We start from the raw sequence: 19,742 nt of genomic DNA on the forward strand, positions 1-19,742 counted from the left end.
TACCGTTTTACAGTTGTGACACAACACAATGAAGTAGCCACAAGAAATACATTCTGAAGTGCTCTGTTATTAAAAAAAATGTTTTCTAAGCTAAATTAGATGTTTCAATGATATCGACTACAATATAGAATGTATTAAATAAATACTGTATAACTGGAAAATAAACATTAAAAACTAAATGATCAAATGGAAATGCTGCTGTTACCTGATTAATTAACTATGTTTTTTGTTAGGGCTTTTATTTTGAAGGGAAAAAACAAAATCCAGCAGTCACTCACGCATGCGCAGTGGTGAGAGCGGCACAAGCGGGACGTGAGAAAATGAAAAGAAAAGTGAGTAAAACAACAACAACTATGTTTATAGCTACTAAGTACCCCTCTTCTAGTATGCCATACTGTCTTTTATGTATAGCTAGATATTACCTCAGCAACAATTGTTAGAAAGGGCTTTGTTTTGAAACGTGTTGCCGGAAGTCCTACGTTGGCTTCTGTAATTCGAATGTCAGTTAGCCAACCTGTTGCTAACCCACTAGCTAATATAAACAATGTTTAGCAGGTATTTCGGGGGAAGAGGACACTCAGGTGGATGTTTAGCTGGATAAGTTGTCTCTCCTCCACAGTGAGCGACCTCCACCGGCTCTCAGAGGCTGGACAGTGAACGGGGAGAGCGCCACATGGAGGCGGTGCTCAGAAACCTGTCCAGCACTGCGGAGCTGCTGGCCGTGGCGGCGCGAAGCAGCGCGGTGGAGCAGTGGGATAAACAAACCCTGTCCAGAGCCTTTCACTGGGCCCGCTACTGCGAACACCTATTCTCCAGGTTTCACAATAACACCACAATAAAGAAGGTGATGGAGAAGCAGCTAGAACTCACAAATGAAAGTTTGCGAGCTGTCTTTCCTGGATACACTGACATCTGTTTCTCAGACCTCTTCCAGTGTCAGCACCTGTTGCTGATGGGGCTGCTGAAAAATCCTGACCTGCCCATCTCCATCATGAAGATACTCTTTGACACTGCGAGTCCTGTAAACAATCAGCAGAGTGACTATCAGGATGTAACTGGCTTCTGTAGCCACATCATTCAATGCAAATCTGCTTGTAAAGTCCTGAGTCCTCTCACAGACTTGTCAGGTGCTGATGCTGAGGTGCAGGGAGCCGTGCTGATGGAGAGGCTGGAGGATCTGCTGAGTGGAGGCGGTGAGGCCAGCTGGACAGAGCACATTGTAAACTCTTTCCTCCAGGAGGGTGAAGGAGCATCGGGACATTTCTGTCTGGCCATCGCCGCTGCTCTGCTGACAAGGAAAAACTCTGCTGCTGCACAAACTGCTTCACAGGATTGTCTCTTAGACTGGCTGCAGAAAGAACAAAATGTGCTGCAGCAAATGTGTTCTGCACTGCCTACTACACTCATTATAGACTTGGCAAAAAGACACCTGAAATGTAGAGATGCATACTGTGATGTGCTAAAAAAGTGGGCCTCTAGTATGGAGTACAGCATGAGTGAGGGTGAATGGGTTCAAGCAAACACAAACCGGACCGTATCCTTCCAGAGACTTACGGAGCATTTCCTGGCCTTGTTTGCGGCCTGTCCCTCTCTCAGAGAGGATGTGGAGAAAGAGCTAAATGTTTTGAAGATTTCTGACGGGGACTATGATGTCAGAGGTCTTAGTGTGTGGGGAGACCTTCTGTCAGCAATAAACAAGTGACTGTCAGTCTCAGAGCTGAAGCCAAGATGTAGCTACATGTATTTGCCTATTTGTATCTGGATGCAATGGTTGAATGCAGCTGGGAATTAAACCTCAAAACGTTTTGATACCAAACACAATGTGTCTTTAGTACAGATTATTGAAAGCCAGGAATGACCATACACTGGCATCAAATATTCACATTCTTCTTTACTTTTGATCAGACAGTTTCTATTATAATGTGGCCAATTAAACGTACTGTTTAAGTTAAGTAAGGCCCTTGTTCTTGGGTTTAGACATGAATACAGACACTCAGTATTCATGTATACATTCATATCGACAGTCGTCCCAGTGCATACAAAAACTAAACTCAAAACAAACTGAAATTCATTCACAGAGGTTTCTTTTCAATTCAATTCTTCAATCATGATCATGAAATAATTGTATGCAACTATCACACATCATAAACACTTGCTGAGTATTGGAACATGTTTGATTTATATCAACATCAATAACACTAGCCTATTTATTTACAACTATAAATATTATTACTTTAAATTATGAAAATATTTTTTTTTTAATGTACAGCTTATACTATCTGGACAGATGGTAGCATCACATGCTGTCTTTTATTCACAAGCAGCGTGTGACTGAATTAAATGGAAAGTAAATGTCAGGCAGTGAATAGTTTACACTTTATAAATTGGCCTCTGGAGATATAAAGCTCCTTTATCATCATAAATCCCACCTTAGTACCAAATTATATTTTAGATGTGCTGTTTTAAAATCATTCTGTAGCAATTGATGTAATAGGGGAAACTAGACAAGAGAAGATCAACATTTTGCAAAAAGCAAAGAAAGCAATAGCCATGGTGGAATCCAATTGACCTTTTCTGACTGTACACACCTCAATTCATTTTCATTTTCACACACACAACCTGTCAATAGTGCCTCTTTGCCCCAAAGCTGCCTCCCTCTGAATCTAAAATGTTGATTTGCTGAATGCCAGTCATGTGACTTGACTACCAATTCACACATCTCAGAGCTGGCCGGTGTGTCAGAGCACCTCTGCGGCGAGGGATCAGTTAGTCAGATCGGGCGTCGTCAATCAAAGCTGCACAATAGCCGGTGTGTGACATAAGTGTGGCAGACAGCGGATTAGAGAGCCGGCCGCCGCGAGGAGGAAACACCAACACCACCACGGCTCGTTTAACACGCCATGAAAGCAATTCACGTTCAGACAGACAAGGGTCACTGAGTAAGGGGCAGCATGTACACAACCAATTTATTTCCAACCAATGAAGAACATATGCATCAAGCTGGATGGGGACCAAAAATGATTAAAGGGATCTCATCTGCTCCGAGGATAGAAATATATGAACATTTGTGCAATTTCGATTTTCATCATGTTTGATCAGCTTTTACACAAGTCTGGTATTTAAGAATGTGCGGAGATAATTGAGGCTTTTATTTTGAGATTACATTGAGAATTTTGATCCTTTATTTTACCGAGATGCACATTTCGTTCACCCTTACAGATTCTCTTCATTTTTAGATGTTGTGTTTCACACTCTTCATCACAGCCTCACACATAACTGGCAGAGCGAGTGAGCAGCCGTGATGATGATTCAGATGTGTTAGTCTGACTGCAAACTACAATCCTATAAATAAGTCCTATGCCTGTATCTTTATACTAAAAGAAAAAACGTTTAACCTATTATTTATAGGATAAAAAACATGTCTATCGTAAGATACTAAAAAAGAAAAGCATTTTATCGTTGATGTTCTTTCCAGGTGGAGGTGTTTTTTTTTCCATTTAAAATAGGGTGTTGTTAAGTAATAGACCACCCCTCTAAACCAGCAATTTACCTATCAGTTTTTGTCCCATAGATGTGAACAAATTGCCCTCTGCTGTTAACCTGCAAGGTGAAAATGACAGGGTTGTATCACTTCAAACAACAGGAGGGCCACACCGCCCCATAATAACCACCAGCCCACTTTAAATGTGTGACATTGGCTGGTAGCATCTATTATATTAGTTCAACTAGACTACTTTCAGTACGTTTAATAATTTAGGAATATTATGCCTTTCTGTCTTTCATAAAACCACTTTCTTTAAGTGTGTAATTAGAAATGAAACGTACAGTACTTCCTGCTCTCTTGTCTTCTCCTCGGCTTGTTTCTGATTCTCTGCAGTGTATTGTTGTTGTGTGTCAGCGTGGGGTAACACACTGCAGTGAGACGTGCTGAGGGGCGTGAAGGATGGCATTCATTAAAACTCACATCCAGCCCCCATCTGGTGGTGAATAGGGAATCCTCTGAGGGGCGGGGCGGAGCGGGGGGGGGGGGGGGTAGAGCCCTCCCTCGGCACGTGCCTAATCCGCCCCAGCCCGGCCCCGCGTCTGGCAGGAGGGCCCCTCCGCACACCTGTGTCCCACTTACAGGATGATCAGTGGCCCCCGTCACCAGGCATGCACCGAGGACCAGGCATTCAGGCTTTCATTTGGGTGGTTTTTTTCAGTGTAGCTTTGAGGACATTATTGGAAACTAATGTACTGAGTTGTGTGAAATGTTGGTGCAGCTTCTGGAGGATAAAAGAAGTTCACATCGTCCTCTCAGGACATCCCGTAAAAACTGCCCTGTCAGACACTCCAGTCTGGTGCTGTGGTTGCAGAAACACTACTGTTTTTTTACACAGGATGTAAAAAGAGGGAGAGGGTCAAGATGTGGGGAAACAAGGCAGAACCAAAGAAAGTAGAGCTGCAGTTAGTCCATTATGAGAATAATCATGAGATGCTACCCTTTCAGTAAGGTGAATCTAAGTTGTAGCTGTTTTATGGTCAAATAATGCTTATTTTTCATAAGGTAGGAGATTTAAAGACAACTTAAGCTTCAAAATATTTTCCCTTATCTGCAAACTCTGTCATCATTTTATCCAGATTTCGAAGCAAAGGACTCCCAGTAATGAGGATATCGTGTAAAATCTTATCAGCCACTCATCCTTTGTCTGTGAGCGATACGAGCATGATATGAGCATGTTGTAGAGCGGAGGGTATGAAGCTGTCAGCGTAATGTGATATGGGGGAGGGGAGATGGTAGGACCTGTGATAGATTACCTCACATGCAACTGTAGGAGACCAGTTCTGTGGAGAAAACACAATTGGATGTAGCAATCTGCCTCCTCTCCCTCTGATCGTGGAAAATGCAATTCTCCCTCTGAACATGGCGGGACTGAGAATGCAGCCCTTGTATGGCATCACGGTTCTCCTGCCTCAGTACGGTTTATCAGTAGCTTGGTGCTTATAAATGTAGAAACAAAATAATGATTCTTCATATTCGTTGTGGCTTTTTGGAGCTCAACAAGATTGACACTATTAGCATATCACAAAAGGATTGTTGTACTTCCCAAACTGAGAGTCTTAAGTAGAAGTGGAATGCAAAACAAGAGATCTTTGAAATAAATGATCACTGTGTGGCAGTGGATGGACAGAGGCATAAAACATGTCTGGTGAGACTGACTGATTTTGGGTCCAAGCTCTACATTAATAAAGCTGTTAGCAAGGGAGGAGGAGGTGTGTATACATTCAATTGCCCCGAGGTAGTGAAATGTCATGCCATGGGGTGCCATAAAACAGTAATTACTTCAATACTGCTTTGAATTTTTGGGCTCTAATTACTTGATCGCTTTGCATATGAGGGGGTTGCATTTCAGCAATTCAAAGGATATTCCTGCAGCAGTGTGGCGAGAACGCTGTGTACATGTTGGGCTGCAGACTGGAGAAGAGAGAAGGGATCAGGAGGATAATTGCAAGCAGGCAGAGTCCCAGGGGAGGAGTCCAACCCCGTCATCAAACACTCATTCGGGCTGGGCCTCATCCCGTTACAGTCCCCCAGGAGCCAAACTGCACCTGCCCCACTGACTGACAACTACTCAATCCCCCTTCACTTGCCCTCAGGATTACACAAACAGCACCAAAAGCCTCACAGTGACTAAGTCTGATGCTGCACAAACAACTGCAGGTAGAGGATAGAGGCAGGTTCATGCAGAGAGGAATCCCACCTATGAATGAAATGTCGACACACACACATTTTGTCCAATTACCGAGCGCCCCAACAGGCACGTCACCGGAGCAACAGCCATGACCGCCCCGGCTGGTTAGGCATGAGAAAACATGTTCCATGTGGCTGGTGACACAATTGTGTTTTCTGTCAAATTAACATGTGCACCGAGGAGTAGGCGGAGGAAAGCGTTAATGGTTTCCCTCCTCAGCCGGGGAGATAATCGGATAGGAGAAACCGAGATTTATTGTAATTGCTGCCACGGGAAGTGTTTCAGACATGGAGCCGCTTCCTGTGATCGAAGCATCAGTGGACACAGAGCCAGAGTACTGAACACATTTAATTGATTCAGACTGTCCATCATGTGCATAAAACTGACGGCCAACACGTTAACCCCCGCCCCAACAAACTTCATGCCTGTCTATCATTTCTCCTGAGGAGAGAGGGGGGCTCGAAGTTGCAAGAGGCTGCTGCCTGCTTATATTAACCCTGGCCTACAGTCAGAGGAAGGTGGACAACCTACCAAATGTAATGGTCACCAGTTGGTCACATTGAAATAATGAGGACCTTCAGGAAGTTGGTCAGACCTCTAATGATGGACTGCTCTCAGATCTGCTCCATATGACTCATGCCCACCTGCAGAGGCTGGAAGACACGTTCAGTCTTTGATTTATCCAGGAAAGTCCTTCCTGCTGTAAGGATGAACGTGGATGTATGGACGCCATGCTTTCCTGAATTATTTACCACCTCACTAACAGGCTGCACTTTGTCGATATCCAGAGCGTCGTGTTTCACAAACTGCAGAGCTGCAAAGAGGCGCCACAGACGGTTTCATCACCTTTTTTGTACACTCTGTACAGCTCTGACTTCAGATTGAACTGTGAGTCATAAAACCTCACAGTTCTGTCACGACTCCCTGGATGTGGAGTTTGGGGCTTGGAGCTGTATATAACATGTTAAGTATTGTATATAAGCATCTGTGCATACCAATATACAATTTCCTCTATACATATGGGATCTAGAAATTACAATCCCACTATAAAGCTTGTAATATGCACTACATAATTCATATTGTATTTTTCTATATTATATCCTCCCATTTTGCCTTTCATCGACCTTCCTTGTCCTTTTGCTGAATTCAAGCTGTCATTAGAAGCATTTTTGTTTTAAAAGTCCAATATGCTCTAGAGTTAAACAGTATTGATTTGTCACGATTTAATGCAGGAGCCGGGTCAATAGTTGAATATGTTACATGTAACACTGTTGACCTCAGCGGTGTAGAGGAGGACACACTGAGGAAAACAGGGTGGGTTTAATATCGCCACAGTTGTTTGTCAAAATGCGTGTTTGTTTCAGTTAGGCCTCCGATCCTTATTTTTTCTCTACAAGTGAGAGAGGTGTGAGATGCTGCTGACAAGTTTAACAGGCTGATCACACTTTGTGCAGCTACACAACACCTCACCATCTACACTGCATATCAAGTCAGGACTCTTTGGGAAGACAGACAATGATCCTGGTTTGTAGGGATGTACACTCCAGTAATAGCTCTAACATTGCTATTGCCTTTTACCAATTACCAAGCTACAGGGTCCAATACTCTCCCCTGGATTCCAGAGACCTCAGTCATTGATTTACTAATGAGAAACTTGGAGAGAATTGGAGATGCATAGCACTGATTAGAGGAGATGGTTAACTGGTGTGGTAGTCTGGATCCCATCTCTGATGATTGCCTTTAAAATAAGGTTTTACAGTACATCCAGTTGTGGAGGAAAGTATTTAGATAGTTAACTTAAGTCAAGGTAAAAATATCACACTGTAAAAAATTATAGTATAAGATCTTAATTAATAAATAGTACTTATGTAAATGTAAATATCATCAGGAAAAGTTAAGTATTAAAAGTAAGCAATGCAGATAAATGTCCCCTGTGACTGTTAAACTAGATTATTTTTCCTCATCAATGTAATTGTTTGTACTAGTTGAGGAAGAGCCCATTTTCATTATTGGTCAATATCAGATTTTCTTGTTAGTAAATTATAATTTTTTTGTTTGACCTTTTACACCTTTTACAAAGATTATTCAGCCAGCAGTTCAAACTTAAACAACACGGATGTTCTATCAACTAAAGAAAAAGGCCCACAATATAAATACAAATGTCATTAAAACTATTTTAAGAAAAATTACCAAATCTTCACATTTGAGAAGTTGGAACCATTCAATATTTTAAAAATAAAAAATGACTTAAACTATAATCATTGTCATATGGAGTAGCTCTCCACCTCTAAGCAGATCACATCAACAGACAAGGTGAAAAGATGACGAGGAAAGACCAAAACATGATTTTTGGTAAGTTTTTTTTTATAAAATGATACGAGTATTTTTTACAACACTTTTGACATCAACATACCTCTTCATTAAACACAATATTAGAAGCCATAAAATCACATTTATCTGTTTACATAAACTTTAGGCACAAAGCCGTAATAGCATCTTTTGGTCATCTTAAACATTCTTAAATATTCATATATTTTTAAACATCCTTGCAGATTTCATACAACAAATGAAGAAAGTGTTCAATATTAAATAAAGTCAGGTGGAAGAGCCATCTATTAACTCATGTGGTCCACTCAAACGTGACAATATTAAAGTGTCAGCAAAGTAATTTTGGTGACAATGAGAACAACCAAGAAACATCAAGAGATCACAACACCCTGGTCGTTCACATATATTACTGCATTCCTCGTGTCAAGATGCAACAATATGTCTTGCATCATGAGCACTAAAGCTGGATTCTCCAGACACTGGTAATTTGTTAAAACACACACCTTAATGTTGAGCATCACATGACTTCAAAACAATTACAGTTAGATACAGCAAGCTAGTGTCACATTACCAAACAGGATGTGATGGGTGGCGGCTGGTACACAGAATTTATTGCAGTGCACACCAAACATCAATAAACAATGTCTTCTGAGCAATCGCCTTCAACACTTTTTTGATTTGTCTCACATCACGACTGGCACCTGATTATGAAAGTTCATTTTATTATTTATAATGGCAGAAGACTTATCTAAGAACAAAGCATTGAGCCGGATGAGGACTATCAAGGACAGTGAGGCTGCTGCATCGGAAAACATTGATCTGAGCAAATTCATGCAAACAAACACACACTAAAACTCTACGGATCAACTTCACTCACGCAATTTTTGTCTTATAGTGTATTACAGGCCTCGCCCGATGAGAGGGAGACCTTTTTTGCAAGCAGACATCTCCCTGAAAAGGTACTGTCCATGAAAAATATGGCCTTTTATATTAATGTTAACACAGATCAACGACCCAAAATTCACAATAGTCTCACAGAAACAGTATACAGGTATATACAGTACATAAAACACACTTGACAAACAGAATATAATCTTGTTCTAGAATACCTAAAGTTTCAGTGCAATCAGAGTGGTTTTTCAGAGAAAGACCCTATATGATGGTCAGCTGCAGTGTCATCTGGCTCATGTTGTTCAAGTAGATTGATGAGGTTTGGGTGCCTAAGGAGAAGTACAACATAGGCCTGCAGCTCTCTGTGCAATCTGTATAGTGAAGCCCTATAGTAGGTAGATGTAATGAGAGACATGTGGTCATCTAATGAGGATTGTTCTGCATTGCAATTTACTACTCCTTTACATTGGCTTTTTGAAACTAGTTACCATTTTACTTGAATACACAGAATGGATTTAGATATCTAAGATAATGTTGTGCAATCTGTGATGGAGAGTCAGACTCACCACATCTGGCGGCTCTAAGAGTAGCCGCGCTCGGAATATATCTTTCCGGCCGGCTCCTGCACATACTCTTCCGTCTTATCCCAGTCCGACACCCACCCTCCGTTGAGCTGCGAGGTGGCCCCGTAGCTTTTAGCGGGGGCCCCCATGGCGCCGTAGCTCTGCGTGATGTCTCCCGTCTCCTCGGCCAGCTCGTCCTCATCAATGAAGCCGCACTTCTCATCGCTGGTTTCTTCAGGGTCGGCCCATGGCTGCTTCTCCCCAGATGCAAAGATCCCATAGAACACCACTCCCCCATAATGCACCAGGGCAGCAATGAGGAAGACGTACTGCCACTCGTCCCGGGTCTAAAGACAAAACAGTTGAGTCATTTCTGAAAACTTGTTTCTGTCGAGCAGTGGATCTTAAAGGTCCCCTATTATACTGTTTTTCATTACTTTATTATAGGTCTCACATATATACAAAACATGTCTCTGAAGTGCTTGGCTCGAAATACCAAACAGATCATGCATTGCAGCATCCCATAAACCCCTCTGTTTCAGCCCTGTTTCAAAAGTGCTGATTCTCTGTCTTTTATGACATCATAAAGTGGCCAAAATCTGATCAGCTCATTTTCAGCCAGGTTTTTATATAAATGGATCAGGACAAAAAGAGAGAGAATCTTTTTTCCTGAAACTTTCAGAATCTCTTAACACAGAGGGGACACATGTTTATATATAAAAGGTGATTCACATGATTCCTGTATCTGTCTGTGCTCATCCCACTGGTTGAAGTGAGTATTTGGACACATTTAAAGTCATGCATCCGATCTGAGTTTAGCTACATCTGAATAAAAAATCTGATGATGGTTGTGAGGTTGCCAGGCAACTGTTAAAGGTCCCATGTCATGCTTTTCTGGTTATTACCCGTCCCCTTGTGTGTTATGAAGGTTTTTATGCATGTAAACGGTCTGCAGAGTCAAAAACCCTCAAAGTACACCCTGTAGCGAGTAAAACTCTAACACAGAAAAGACCTGTCTATGCTGCCCCATAACGCCTCGTTGAAGATTTCTCTTTTTCCATTTGTTTCTTCCGGGAACCGCATGACGTCATGCGGTTCCCGGAACCAAAATGGACCAATCCGCGGAGCTCCTCACACACCAGGACCTTTAGCGTACATTTTCAACTAACAGGGAGTCCCATTGAGTTGCATAGAGCTCCCTGGTTGGTAATAGACGAGTTGGGATCGCGGAGAAATGCTCTCCGCAGACCCATTCTCACAGCGTTTATAAACCTTTTTCTTACTCAATATCAAGCCACACTTATTGTTTTTACTTCGGTTGTGAGTGTTTGTGTGTGCTCAGGATGAGTTTCGCGCTGTCTTGCTGTATAGCCGACCCGGAAACCACACCAGTAAGCCAGCTCACTGAGCAGCGAGCCTCGCAAAGTCCCGACCAATCAGAGCACACTGGGCTCACAGGGAGGTGGGGACAGGAGCTCCAACAAGCCGTTTAGGACAGAGAGTGAATACCTGGTGAATACACATACTTTACAGAGATGCTGTATGAGAAACCAATGTGAGTTTGGAAACCTCAACAATGGAATTATGATCAGTAGAAATGGCCATGACATGGGACCTTTAATATCAAATATCATATGTCAAATTTCATCAAACTACTCCCACTCAGTCCTGATAAAGCTGGACTCTGAGTGTTAAAGACACAGTGGCATGAAAGAAAAATGTAATACAATTCTGTGTAACTTTTCTTACATGATAGAAGGGGGGAATTTTAAAGTAGGCGTTATTAATTGTACAAAATGTCTCTCTTTTCTTTTCCAGTTTTACAACAAACTACTATTTACTACTATAAAAAAAAAACCTTGACATTAAACCACTTTTCAGTACAAATCTGAATAAACATTCACTTCACTGTACGACTAATGAATGGCTCACCTTGTTCTTTGTCATGGCTCCCACGATCAGAGGGCAGACCATCCCTGACAGAGTCCCCACCCCGTTGGAAATTCCCATGAGGATGCTGGCATAGCGAGGAGCGATGTCCAGATGGTTGACGTTGAAACCTAGGCAAAATAAAGCAGGTATTTTAAGTTTTTGGCTATTTTCAACAACACAAAGTAATTATAATCCATTTAGCTTTGAGACTCACCTGATATTGCAAATCCACTAAAACCCACCGCTAGAACTAAGAAAGAGATGGCCACCCCCTTACTGTGAGAAAACCCGACCACCAACAAGAAAGTGGCCTCCATACCAAACCCTAGAAACAACAAGAAGAGAGTTCAACAATCAGGAACACCTTTATAATTGTATGGTAACAGACAGAGCTGATTATCAATGCCTTACCTCCGCAGTTCATGATCTTCCGGACCATAGTGGTGGACATGATGTTGTGAGTCCGCAGGTAGTCGGCTAACATGCCTCCTAACGGCACGATGATGGTCATGACCAAGTGAGGGAGCGCTGACACTATTCCAACCTGAGAACCCATCAAACACTTTGTCTGAAGCAAATGTGACAACTACAGAGAAACTGTCAAAACAAAAGTGATTCTTCTTTCTATTCTCGGACCCAATCTTTGTGTCCGTTTCAACCTCTGACTGCAGCATCACATCTGAGCAATAATTCACCTGCAGTAATCACAGCAGCCCGTCCTGAGCCACATTACATCTGCCAAACCATCATGCATCACACTCTCCAGCGAGGGTAAAGATTACACTCATTTACTCATGGACAGCAGGTTCAGAAATGTAACAAAGCCCTTTCCTTTTCAATAGGTTATTCAAATTTGACAAGATAAATAACACAATTTGTTTCAAAAAAGTTTAAAATATTAAGAGTTTATATTTTGTCACATTAACCAAGCTAAAGTATCGTTCTTTTGGATTTATGTTTCTGATTCACTCTCTTTTAGCTCTGTTTTTGGTCCACACCAACTTCTACCTAATGCTTTACTACGTTCAGTTTACTGTGTCTATCTGCAGTTTGGTGTTGACCCTATAGCGGCCTTTAGAGTTTTAACACTGAAAACAGATACCTAAAGTGAGTGAACCAAAGCAGTACAGTTGTAGGACGGACAAACAATGAGCTAAAACTCATAGCGCTCTGTAAATTCAAAGAGCAGCCGCTTTAATAGTTGTGTTCCTTCTGCAACCTTATTTAATCCCAATATGGATTAACACTTCTCAAAATCTAGAGTAAAATTTGTTTGAACATCAGAATATATACTCCATGGCAGAATAAGACAGATCGTCATTAGCATCAAAAACATTCTAAATTTGCATTTTATACCAATTGAACTGCCCTGAAATTAAGCAATTCATATGTTAGACAATCTTAACTTGTAATCATGATGTTAAAAAAATATTTTTTCCTGAGACCAAGCATTATTAGGGATTTGTTTACCTTGCTGATTTCAAATCCAAACACTTCTTCAAAGTATGCAGGCTGGCTGATGAGGAGCAGATAAAAGGTCCAGCTCCTGCAGAAGTTGGCCACGATGATTGCATAGACGGGCATGGAAGTGAAGAATTTCTTCCAGGGGGTCTTGTATTTCTGTTCAAACAAACAGAGAATCAGCTGGGCGTACAGCACGTGGATTATTGGTACAAATGAATTGATACAGTTTGAGATCTCACCTCCATCGCTCCCATCAGCTGTGCACTTTCCCCGATGCTCTCCTCGATGTAGCGGCGCTCCTCGGTGGTGATGGTCGGGTGCTCCGCTGGGCTCTCATAGGACACCAAGACCCAGAAAATGTACCAAAATATCCCAAAGCATCCTGAACAGATCATTAGTCAGTCATTACAAACTCATGCTGTGCAGCCAAACATTACTCAGGGCTTCAATTCTAATGGAGACCCCAAAGTCAGCAAAGATACCAAATATCTGTAATAATGATGAACAACATATCTAAAATACTTAATAAGAGTCTTGGATTTAAATATTTCACTCACACACATTCTTTTTTATTTTCTTCAAATTGATTATCCATATTGTAATTGTATTATGTTGATCTATCCTGTACACACAACATCTATTGCACATATGTCTGTCATAGGAGAGGGATGCCTGCTCTGTTGCTCTTCTGGAGGTGTCTTTTAGCCTGTTATAGTTTTTTATGGGGGAATTTCTTTAGTTGAAGCAAGGGTCTAAAAACAGGCAAATGTGTGTATTGTGATATTGCACTTTACAAATAATATTGACTTGACAAAAATGATTTTTCAAACCTTAAATATAGAATTAAAAGGGGGAATATATTTTAAAGCTAGACAGGATGTAACTGACAGTGTTTCTGGCTGCATGGGACAGCAATTGACAATTATGGGATAATAGCTGCTATAACATAGGGACACAGCCTGCCTGTCATACCAGACCCTGTAAATCTCTAACAGCAAAACTCCTGAAGCTATTGGAGTTCAAAAAGATGTAAGAATAACTTTATTTTTAATTTGTAAGAAAATGTTTTTGTGCTTTTAATACAGTTACACTCACCATACACATAGAAGACAGAGGACCAGCCAGTGTACTGCACCAGGATCCCCGCCAGAGGCATGGCTATCACTGCACCAGCATAGGATCCTGAACAAGAGAAAACATTACGACCAGGCAGAATCTGATCCGGCTGTTTATTCAGAGAGCAGCGTTGTCCCAGTTCATGGTGACAAATGTGTTCAGTACATGTTTGCATACATTTCAGGGGCAATATTTTGTAAGTGTATAAGGTAACATGATGAGTTAATCTATAAGGAGAAAACAGAAACATGACGATATGTGTAGACTTTTTACCAGCGAAGGAGATGGTTGCCAGACGACTTCTCTCCAGCGGTGGAGCCCATTTACTCCAGATCCCGTGGCAGGCTGGGTAAGTCACTCCCTGCACGAAGACAAATGATATTACAGTCACAGTCTGAACACACAGAGATCATTTTATATTAATATGTCTTAATCAATCTGAGGCAACTCATCTTTCTGTATCAATATATTCTACATCTATTTGTCCACTTTCATTCAATAGAATTTACACAATAAAACTGATTCTGCCTGATTGACGTGGTCCGTTCTCTACAAATTGTAGTTAATAATAACAAACAAACTGACATGCATTGCAGCTGACCTTTCTAATAGAGACTAATGGGTTAGGTGTGAGTCAGTGCAGACTCAGGATGACTGCCCACTTCGGGGGGAAAAACCTGAGTCGCGCCTATTAAATCTTCATTATGCACTAAGTGGCATACAATCAACTATTGATAGACACAAATTGCTGGGGCTTGCAGTGGGAGACACCCTGAAATGCTAATGTTTAATTTGCAGTAATAAGTCGATGGGTGCTGAACGCAGGCGGCTCCCTCTCTATGGTCATGAGCTGCTATTGAAGCGCCAGCACGCAGCAAAACAGAATCACAAAGGAGGATGACCTTCAGTCTGATAATAGCCTCCCTCCATGAAATATTTTCTTGTCTGTTGAGTTGTGGGAGCCGCCCGAATCGAGCGCTTTTTATCTCTTTTGTTCTGTGTGTTTCTATGTGAACATGGAGCTATTTAGGCCAGGTAAACCAACACACATAAGCCCTGCTATTCATCATATTCTCTTAGCTTTGTGTGGACTAATATGATAATTGTATACAGTATAATTAAATGGATCTTTTTCATAATGGGCTTCATTTTCCAATGCAAATTTAAATAGAGAGCCAGGGAGTTTATTGTGAACAAGAGGATTTCTGTAAAGTGTGGTCAAATACAGAATGTCAGGACAATTTCATTGGGGGTCGAGTTTGGCTCTCAGCTTGATAATAATGAGGCATCAGTTTCGAGTATTTTAAAGGAGGCAGGATCTGATGTGCAAACTGTGTATCCGTACCTCCACCAACCCTTGTAATATCCTCACAAAGATTACACATCCATAGTGCGTCCGGGCGGCAGAGGGAATGAACATGTTCAGGATGGATGTCAGCACAATGGCAGCCCCGAAAACCCTGGATAAACATTGTGTAGGGATTATTTGTCAGAATATTATCAAAACAACACCAACACATTCATTCGAAATACATGGCAGCAGTATTAATTCAGACACTTCAAAAACAATAAAACATCAGATATGCAATACATAAGCGTACGCTGTTCTACTGTATGATTCTATGCAAAAAACACTGCTGAGGAAGATGGATCCTAATTGGATGCCACACACACACACACACACACACAGGCAGTTATTCAGTTTCCTTGGCATTGAGGACAGGAGGTGTTTGCAGCAGAAGGCTCAGCTGACTTGGCATGATGAAGCTCTTCAAAGATTTGCATCTTATTTTGGCTCCATTTCCCTCATGAGAAATATAAATGTCATATTATCTATATGTACAAGGCCTTATACTGGACCCCTTTGGTTACCTTTTTAAAGCATCAATATTATAACATGATTTTGCATCAGGTATTTTACAGATTGTTGTTAAAATGTGTTTTTTCTTCTACATTTGTTTTACATATATATTTCCCTTTTTTGCATTCTGTTCCTTGTCTAATTGTAGCTGACTAATCATCTGTTGGTAAAATAATGGGAGAGGCTGGATAATGCCATTGAAATCATTCTACAATCATTACTTAGACCCACATTTCACACTTTGGCTGGTGCGGTTGCCATGCCTCTGAACATAAAGGATTAGACACGGTGGTCCCATGGGAGCTCATTAACACGAGGAGGCACGCCTGGTGGGCATCAGCCAAATCCCCTATCTGCTGTAAGGTCAGACTCCTCCCGTCAAACCATCAGATATCCAAATATTACACCTACATTTTCATTGTAAATTTCAATAATCGTTTATTTATACAACAAGAAAAACTGGTATTTATAAATCTATTTCCTCATACAAGTGTTTATCGTAGATTTTTGTCCAGATATCGCTTGCAGTTACCTGTTAGCAGCCAGTCTTGAGGAGATATATCCTCCTGGTATCTGAGTCACTATGTAGCCCCAGAAAAACGATCCATGAATCATCCCCACGGTCTCTGGGTCCCAGTTGAATTTCGCTTTCTTTCACACACAAAAAAACAACATAATTAATTTAATTTAAATTAAGAGCTCTTAAATCTTTGAAGAGACAACATTTTATATAACATGATCGATCAACGAATTAAAGCACAACAGTATCAGCTTTTGAAAACATTAAAAAAGGAAAGGCAACTACATCTTCTAACTAATAAAACATAAAGGCTTAGCACAATAAATACAAAGTAAAAGCACATGCTCAATGGAGGTTCTCCAGGGTAGTGTAACCCTCCTCTTGTGTTTGGGTAATCTGACCGATTTACTCTTGTAAACTGTGTTACACCGTCGATGGTGTTCTTACAAAAATGACCGCCATAGAAAATGAATGGGTAACCCCAATCAGAAAGTAGCCTACACTAAAAAAATCCACAAAATGTTATTTTTGGAATACATTTTCAGTGTCTATTCTTTGCACTGCAGCTATTCATATAAACCAGTCTGAGACACTGTTCACAGCTTTATAGGGTGTTAAATAACATTTGGTGATGATTCATATTTTTTATTTTAATGTAAGAGCAGTTAAAACAGACCGGGAACACCAAATTAAGGGGGAGAGACGAACACGACATAATATCATGAGTCTATTGGCTGTGGCCCTCATCTTAATAAATATGTGGAGTGGCGGGGCGGGGTGTTCAGGCACCTCTAAGATGATGATCTTGCCGTCCTGGTGGATCGTGCTGTTATTAACCATGCTGACGATGGCCACACCCAGGTTACACCGGATACCGAAGGAGATGCAGAAGCCCAGGCCGCTCAGCATAGCGATGATGTATCTGCGCGGGGCCCCAAAGCACGTGCAGTCACACAGGGGGGTCTTCCTCTCCTGCTCCTCCGTGGGTCTCCCATCCTCTGTCAGCTCGATGCCCTCAGTGGTCTGCTGACGCTTTTCCAACCGCCTGCACGACACGTTTATAAATGTTGACACTTGGATTTATGAAATCAAACATCCATGCACGTTCAGCTGCATTTAAAGGAGCTATAACTATCCAAATGGAAATGTGTGATTTCGTTGATTTTCTGCTAAAAAACACACTATTAATACAAATGCATTTATTCATATGCCTCTTAGGACGTTTGCATCTTGGAAATAAGCTTGCATTTTTACTCTGTGCTCTTGTAACGAAAAACCTTTACAATGTCACATTTCCTGCATTGAATTTGGCTCAGGCCCCTCAAAGCCTGCTCCCTTTTACACGAAGTCAACTACCTTTTTTCGTTTCGTGCGGAAATTCTCAATGATTCTGTAAAAGAAATACTTGTTGGCAAACGAGGAAAGAATAACCTTCATACCGCATTGCAGCATTATCAGCATCCTCGTTGTTCAGAGTTAATTTCTCCCTTTTATTTTATTAATTAGATCTTAAAAATGTGGCTTTGGCTTTCCGATTTGGCTTTCAATGCAAATGTGTACGAATAATTATAAGGTTCATTTAGAAAAACTAAACATTGAAATGTGAAGGCCTCATCCAGTTAAATACCAGGCCTGCTCCATCTTAAATGAAACGAATAGATTTTTTTTGTAATGCTTCCAGTCACGTTTTTGTGTTGCAGCATGGAATCAAGTTCAACGACAGAAAGACATTCAAAGATTTAAAAAACAAAACTGCACAAGTGTTCATCTGGGCATATTTTATAAAAGATACGTGTTTCCAGATGATTTGTGTAAAAAAAAACGTATTTTTCGGCTTAATGTTCAACCGAAAGGAATTTTATTCGCATTTCCCATCAGAGTGAATAAATAATTCAATATAATATGTGTGAAAACGTCACCCTGCTTCCTGACCGTGATTTTAAATTAAAAATGTTTGCTTTGCAGTCTGATTGTTGCTTTGGATTACATTCCATGTAAGTCCTTCTGACAGTATACATAATAAAGTGAGTCAATTGATATGAAGTCAATCGATCTTGGATTAATACACATGGATACATAAGGTAATAGATATCCTCCGACCTTGTGTCACGACTCGCTCTGTTTCATTAATTATTAAAAAAAACACACACAGCAGCTGGTGGAGGGGATCATCCTCCAGGGAAATATCTGATCCTTAAATATTCGGGCCACACGACTCTGCCTTTAGCATCCTGTCCGTGATTCATCTCATAAAGAAGAGATTTCCCTCTTGATTTCATTGTAAAAGAGCAATAGGCTTATTTAAATCCAGTGCAGATGTTACGCTTGATTTTAACATCTGGGTATTTTTCTATGTTATAACAGATATAATTCTCATGATTAAATTAGAAATTGGGAATGTATTCGCCTTACTTGTAAATCTTTCCCAGGGCCTTTCCTGCGATCTGTTTTAGTCCCTCCTTAGTGGTAGGGGCAGGTTTCTCCATGCCAGGCTCCATATCCAAAATATCTTTAAAAATCTACAATACTATAACAAATGGAAGAGCTGCTTAATGAGCATATTGTTAAAAAAAATAATCCAAATAACGTGCTGCTGTCTTTCAAGCAGAAAACGTCTCGATGTCCTGAAAAGATGAGCAGGAAAATGGAGAAAGATGGGGGAACACGTTCAGTCGGAAAGGGCTGGTTTCACAGTCACAAAACAGCAGTCAAATAAGTCCGCTTTTGCCTTGCGCAATGTTAATCCATGCAGAGCCATTTTAAGATCCAGCCAGCGATAAGAAAACAGCAACACAGAAAATGGAAAGTTGAATTATTTTGTGAGTATTCTTTGAGAAATCGAGATGGGAAAAGTGGACAATCTTCAGTATGCGCACGTCAGTGGAGCTCGGGTCTAATCTGAGGTGAGGATCTCCGGTGAGGTAGCAGTCGGTTCAGCACCGCGGACAGCGCACAGCTCCTCCACCTGTCAGCAGCTCCGCGCAGCGCCCCTCCTCCTGCCGCTCCTCTCCCCTAATTCAATTACTAGCCTACTACAAAATACATGTTAAAGGCGAGAATGACCACTTATACAACCACTGTCATTCACAACATTTTTAACTGAATTAAAAACTATTCAGGATGAGAGCAGACCCCTTATCAATCACTTGCTGCAGCAGGCACTAAACAATGATCCCCTCCTCCCTCCATATCCGGCTATTTCTCGGTTTTTTGTTTGATTTACTACTCTCACATTGTTAAAACTTAGGGGAAGCATTGCAAAGCTTTAATTTCACTAAACTGAATAAACGGAGTATTGTATTGTTGCTCACGTAATGAAAGAAAGACACGCTATT

The 19,742-nt window shown here is 41.1% G+C and overlaps 2 protein-coding genes across 3 annotated transcripts; one reads left to right on the top strand and one right to left on the bottom strand.

Moving 5' to 3' along the window:
* Positions 1-283: 283 nt before the first annotated feature.
* Positions 284-1,810, top strand: fancf (FA complementation group F). Of its 2 annotated transcripts, none has more exons than XM_034142064.1 (2): positions 284-332; positions 620-1,810. In XM_034142064.1, the coding sequence occupies exon 2, from the start codon at positions 674-676 to the stop codon at positions 1,700-1,702; it is 1,029 nt and encodes a 342-aa protein (XP_033997955.1). In that variant the 5' UTR covers positions 284-332; positions 620-673; the 3' UTR covers positions 1,703-1,810. The 2 variants fall into 2 exon arrangements, with proteins under 2 accessions (XP_033997955.1, XP_033997956.1); XM_034142065.1 differs by having other exon boundaries at positions 293-332; positions 553-1,810.
* A 6,268-nt stretch (positions 1,811-8,078) lies between these two features.
* slc17a6a (solute carrier family 17 member 6a) lies at positions 8,079-19,464 on the bottom strand. Its single transcript, XM_034142050.1, has 12 exons — positions 18,820-19,464; positions 17,197-17,452; positions 16,420-16,538; positions 15,372-15,486; positions 14,300-14,387; positions 14,006-14,092; positions 13,150-13,292; positions 12,917-13,066; positions 11,858-11,990; positions 11,661-11,771; positions 11,447-11,574; positions 8,079-9,861 (listed from the first exon to the last, which is right to left on the bottom strand). The coding sequence occupies exons 1-12, from the start codon at positions 18,903-18,905 to the stop codon at positions 9,532-9,534; spliced, it is 1,746 nt and encodes a 581-aa protein (XP_033997941.1). The 5' UTR covers positions 18,906-19,464; the 3' UTR covers positions 8,079-9,531.
* Between the last annotated feature and the right edge of the window lie 278 nt (positions 19,465-19,742).

Source organism: Trematomus bernacchii, unplaced genomic scaffold, assembly GCF_902827165.1.
Source record: "Trematomus bernacchii unplaced genomic scaffold, fTreBer1.1, whole genome shotgun sequence".
Taxonomy (NCBI): domain Eukaryota; kingdom Metazoa; phylum Chordata; class Actinopteri; order Perciformes; family Nototheniidae; genus Trematomus; species Trematomus bernacchii.

Coding starts and splice junctions, on each gene's coding strand:
- fancf (XM_034142064.1), top strand. CDS start 674: ATGGAGGCGGTGCTCAGAAACCTGTCCAGCACTGCGGAGCTGCTGGCC.
- slc17a6a (XM_034142050.1), bottom strand. CDS start 18,905: ATGGAGCCTGGCATGGAGAAACCTGCCCCTACCACTAAGGAGGGACTA. Junction 14,093..14,299: donor GGCAACCATCTCCTTCGCTG/GTAAAAAGTCTA, acceptor TCTCTTGTTCAG/GATCCTATGCTGGTGCAGTG. Junction 13,067..13,149: donor AGCTGATGGGAGCGATGGAG/GTGAGATCTCAA, acceptor TTGTTTGAACAG/AAATACAAGACCCCCTGGAA.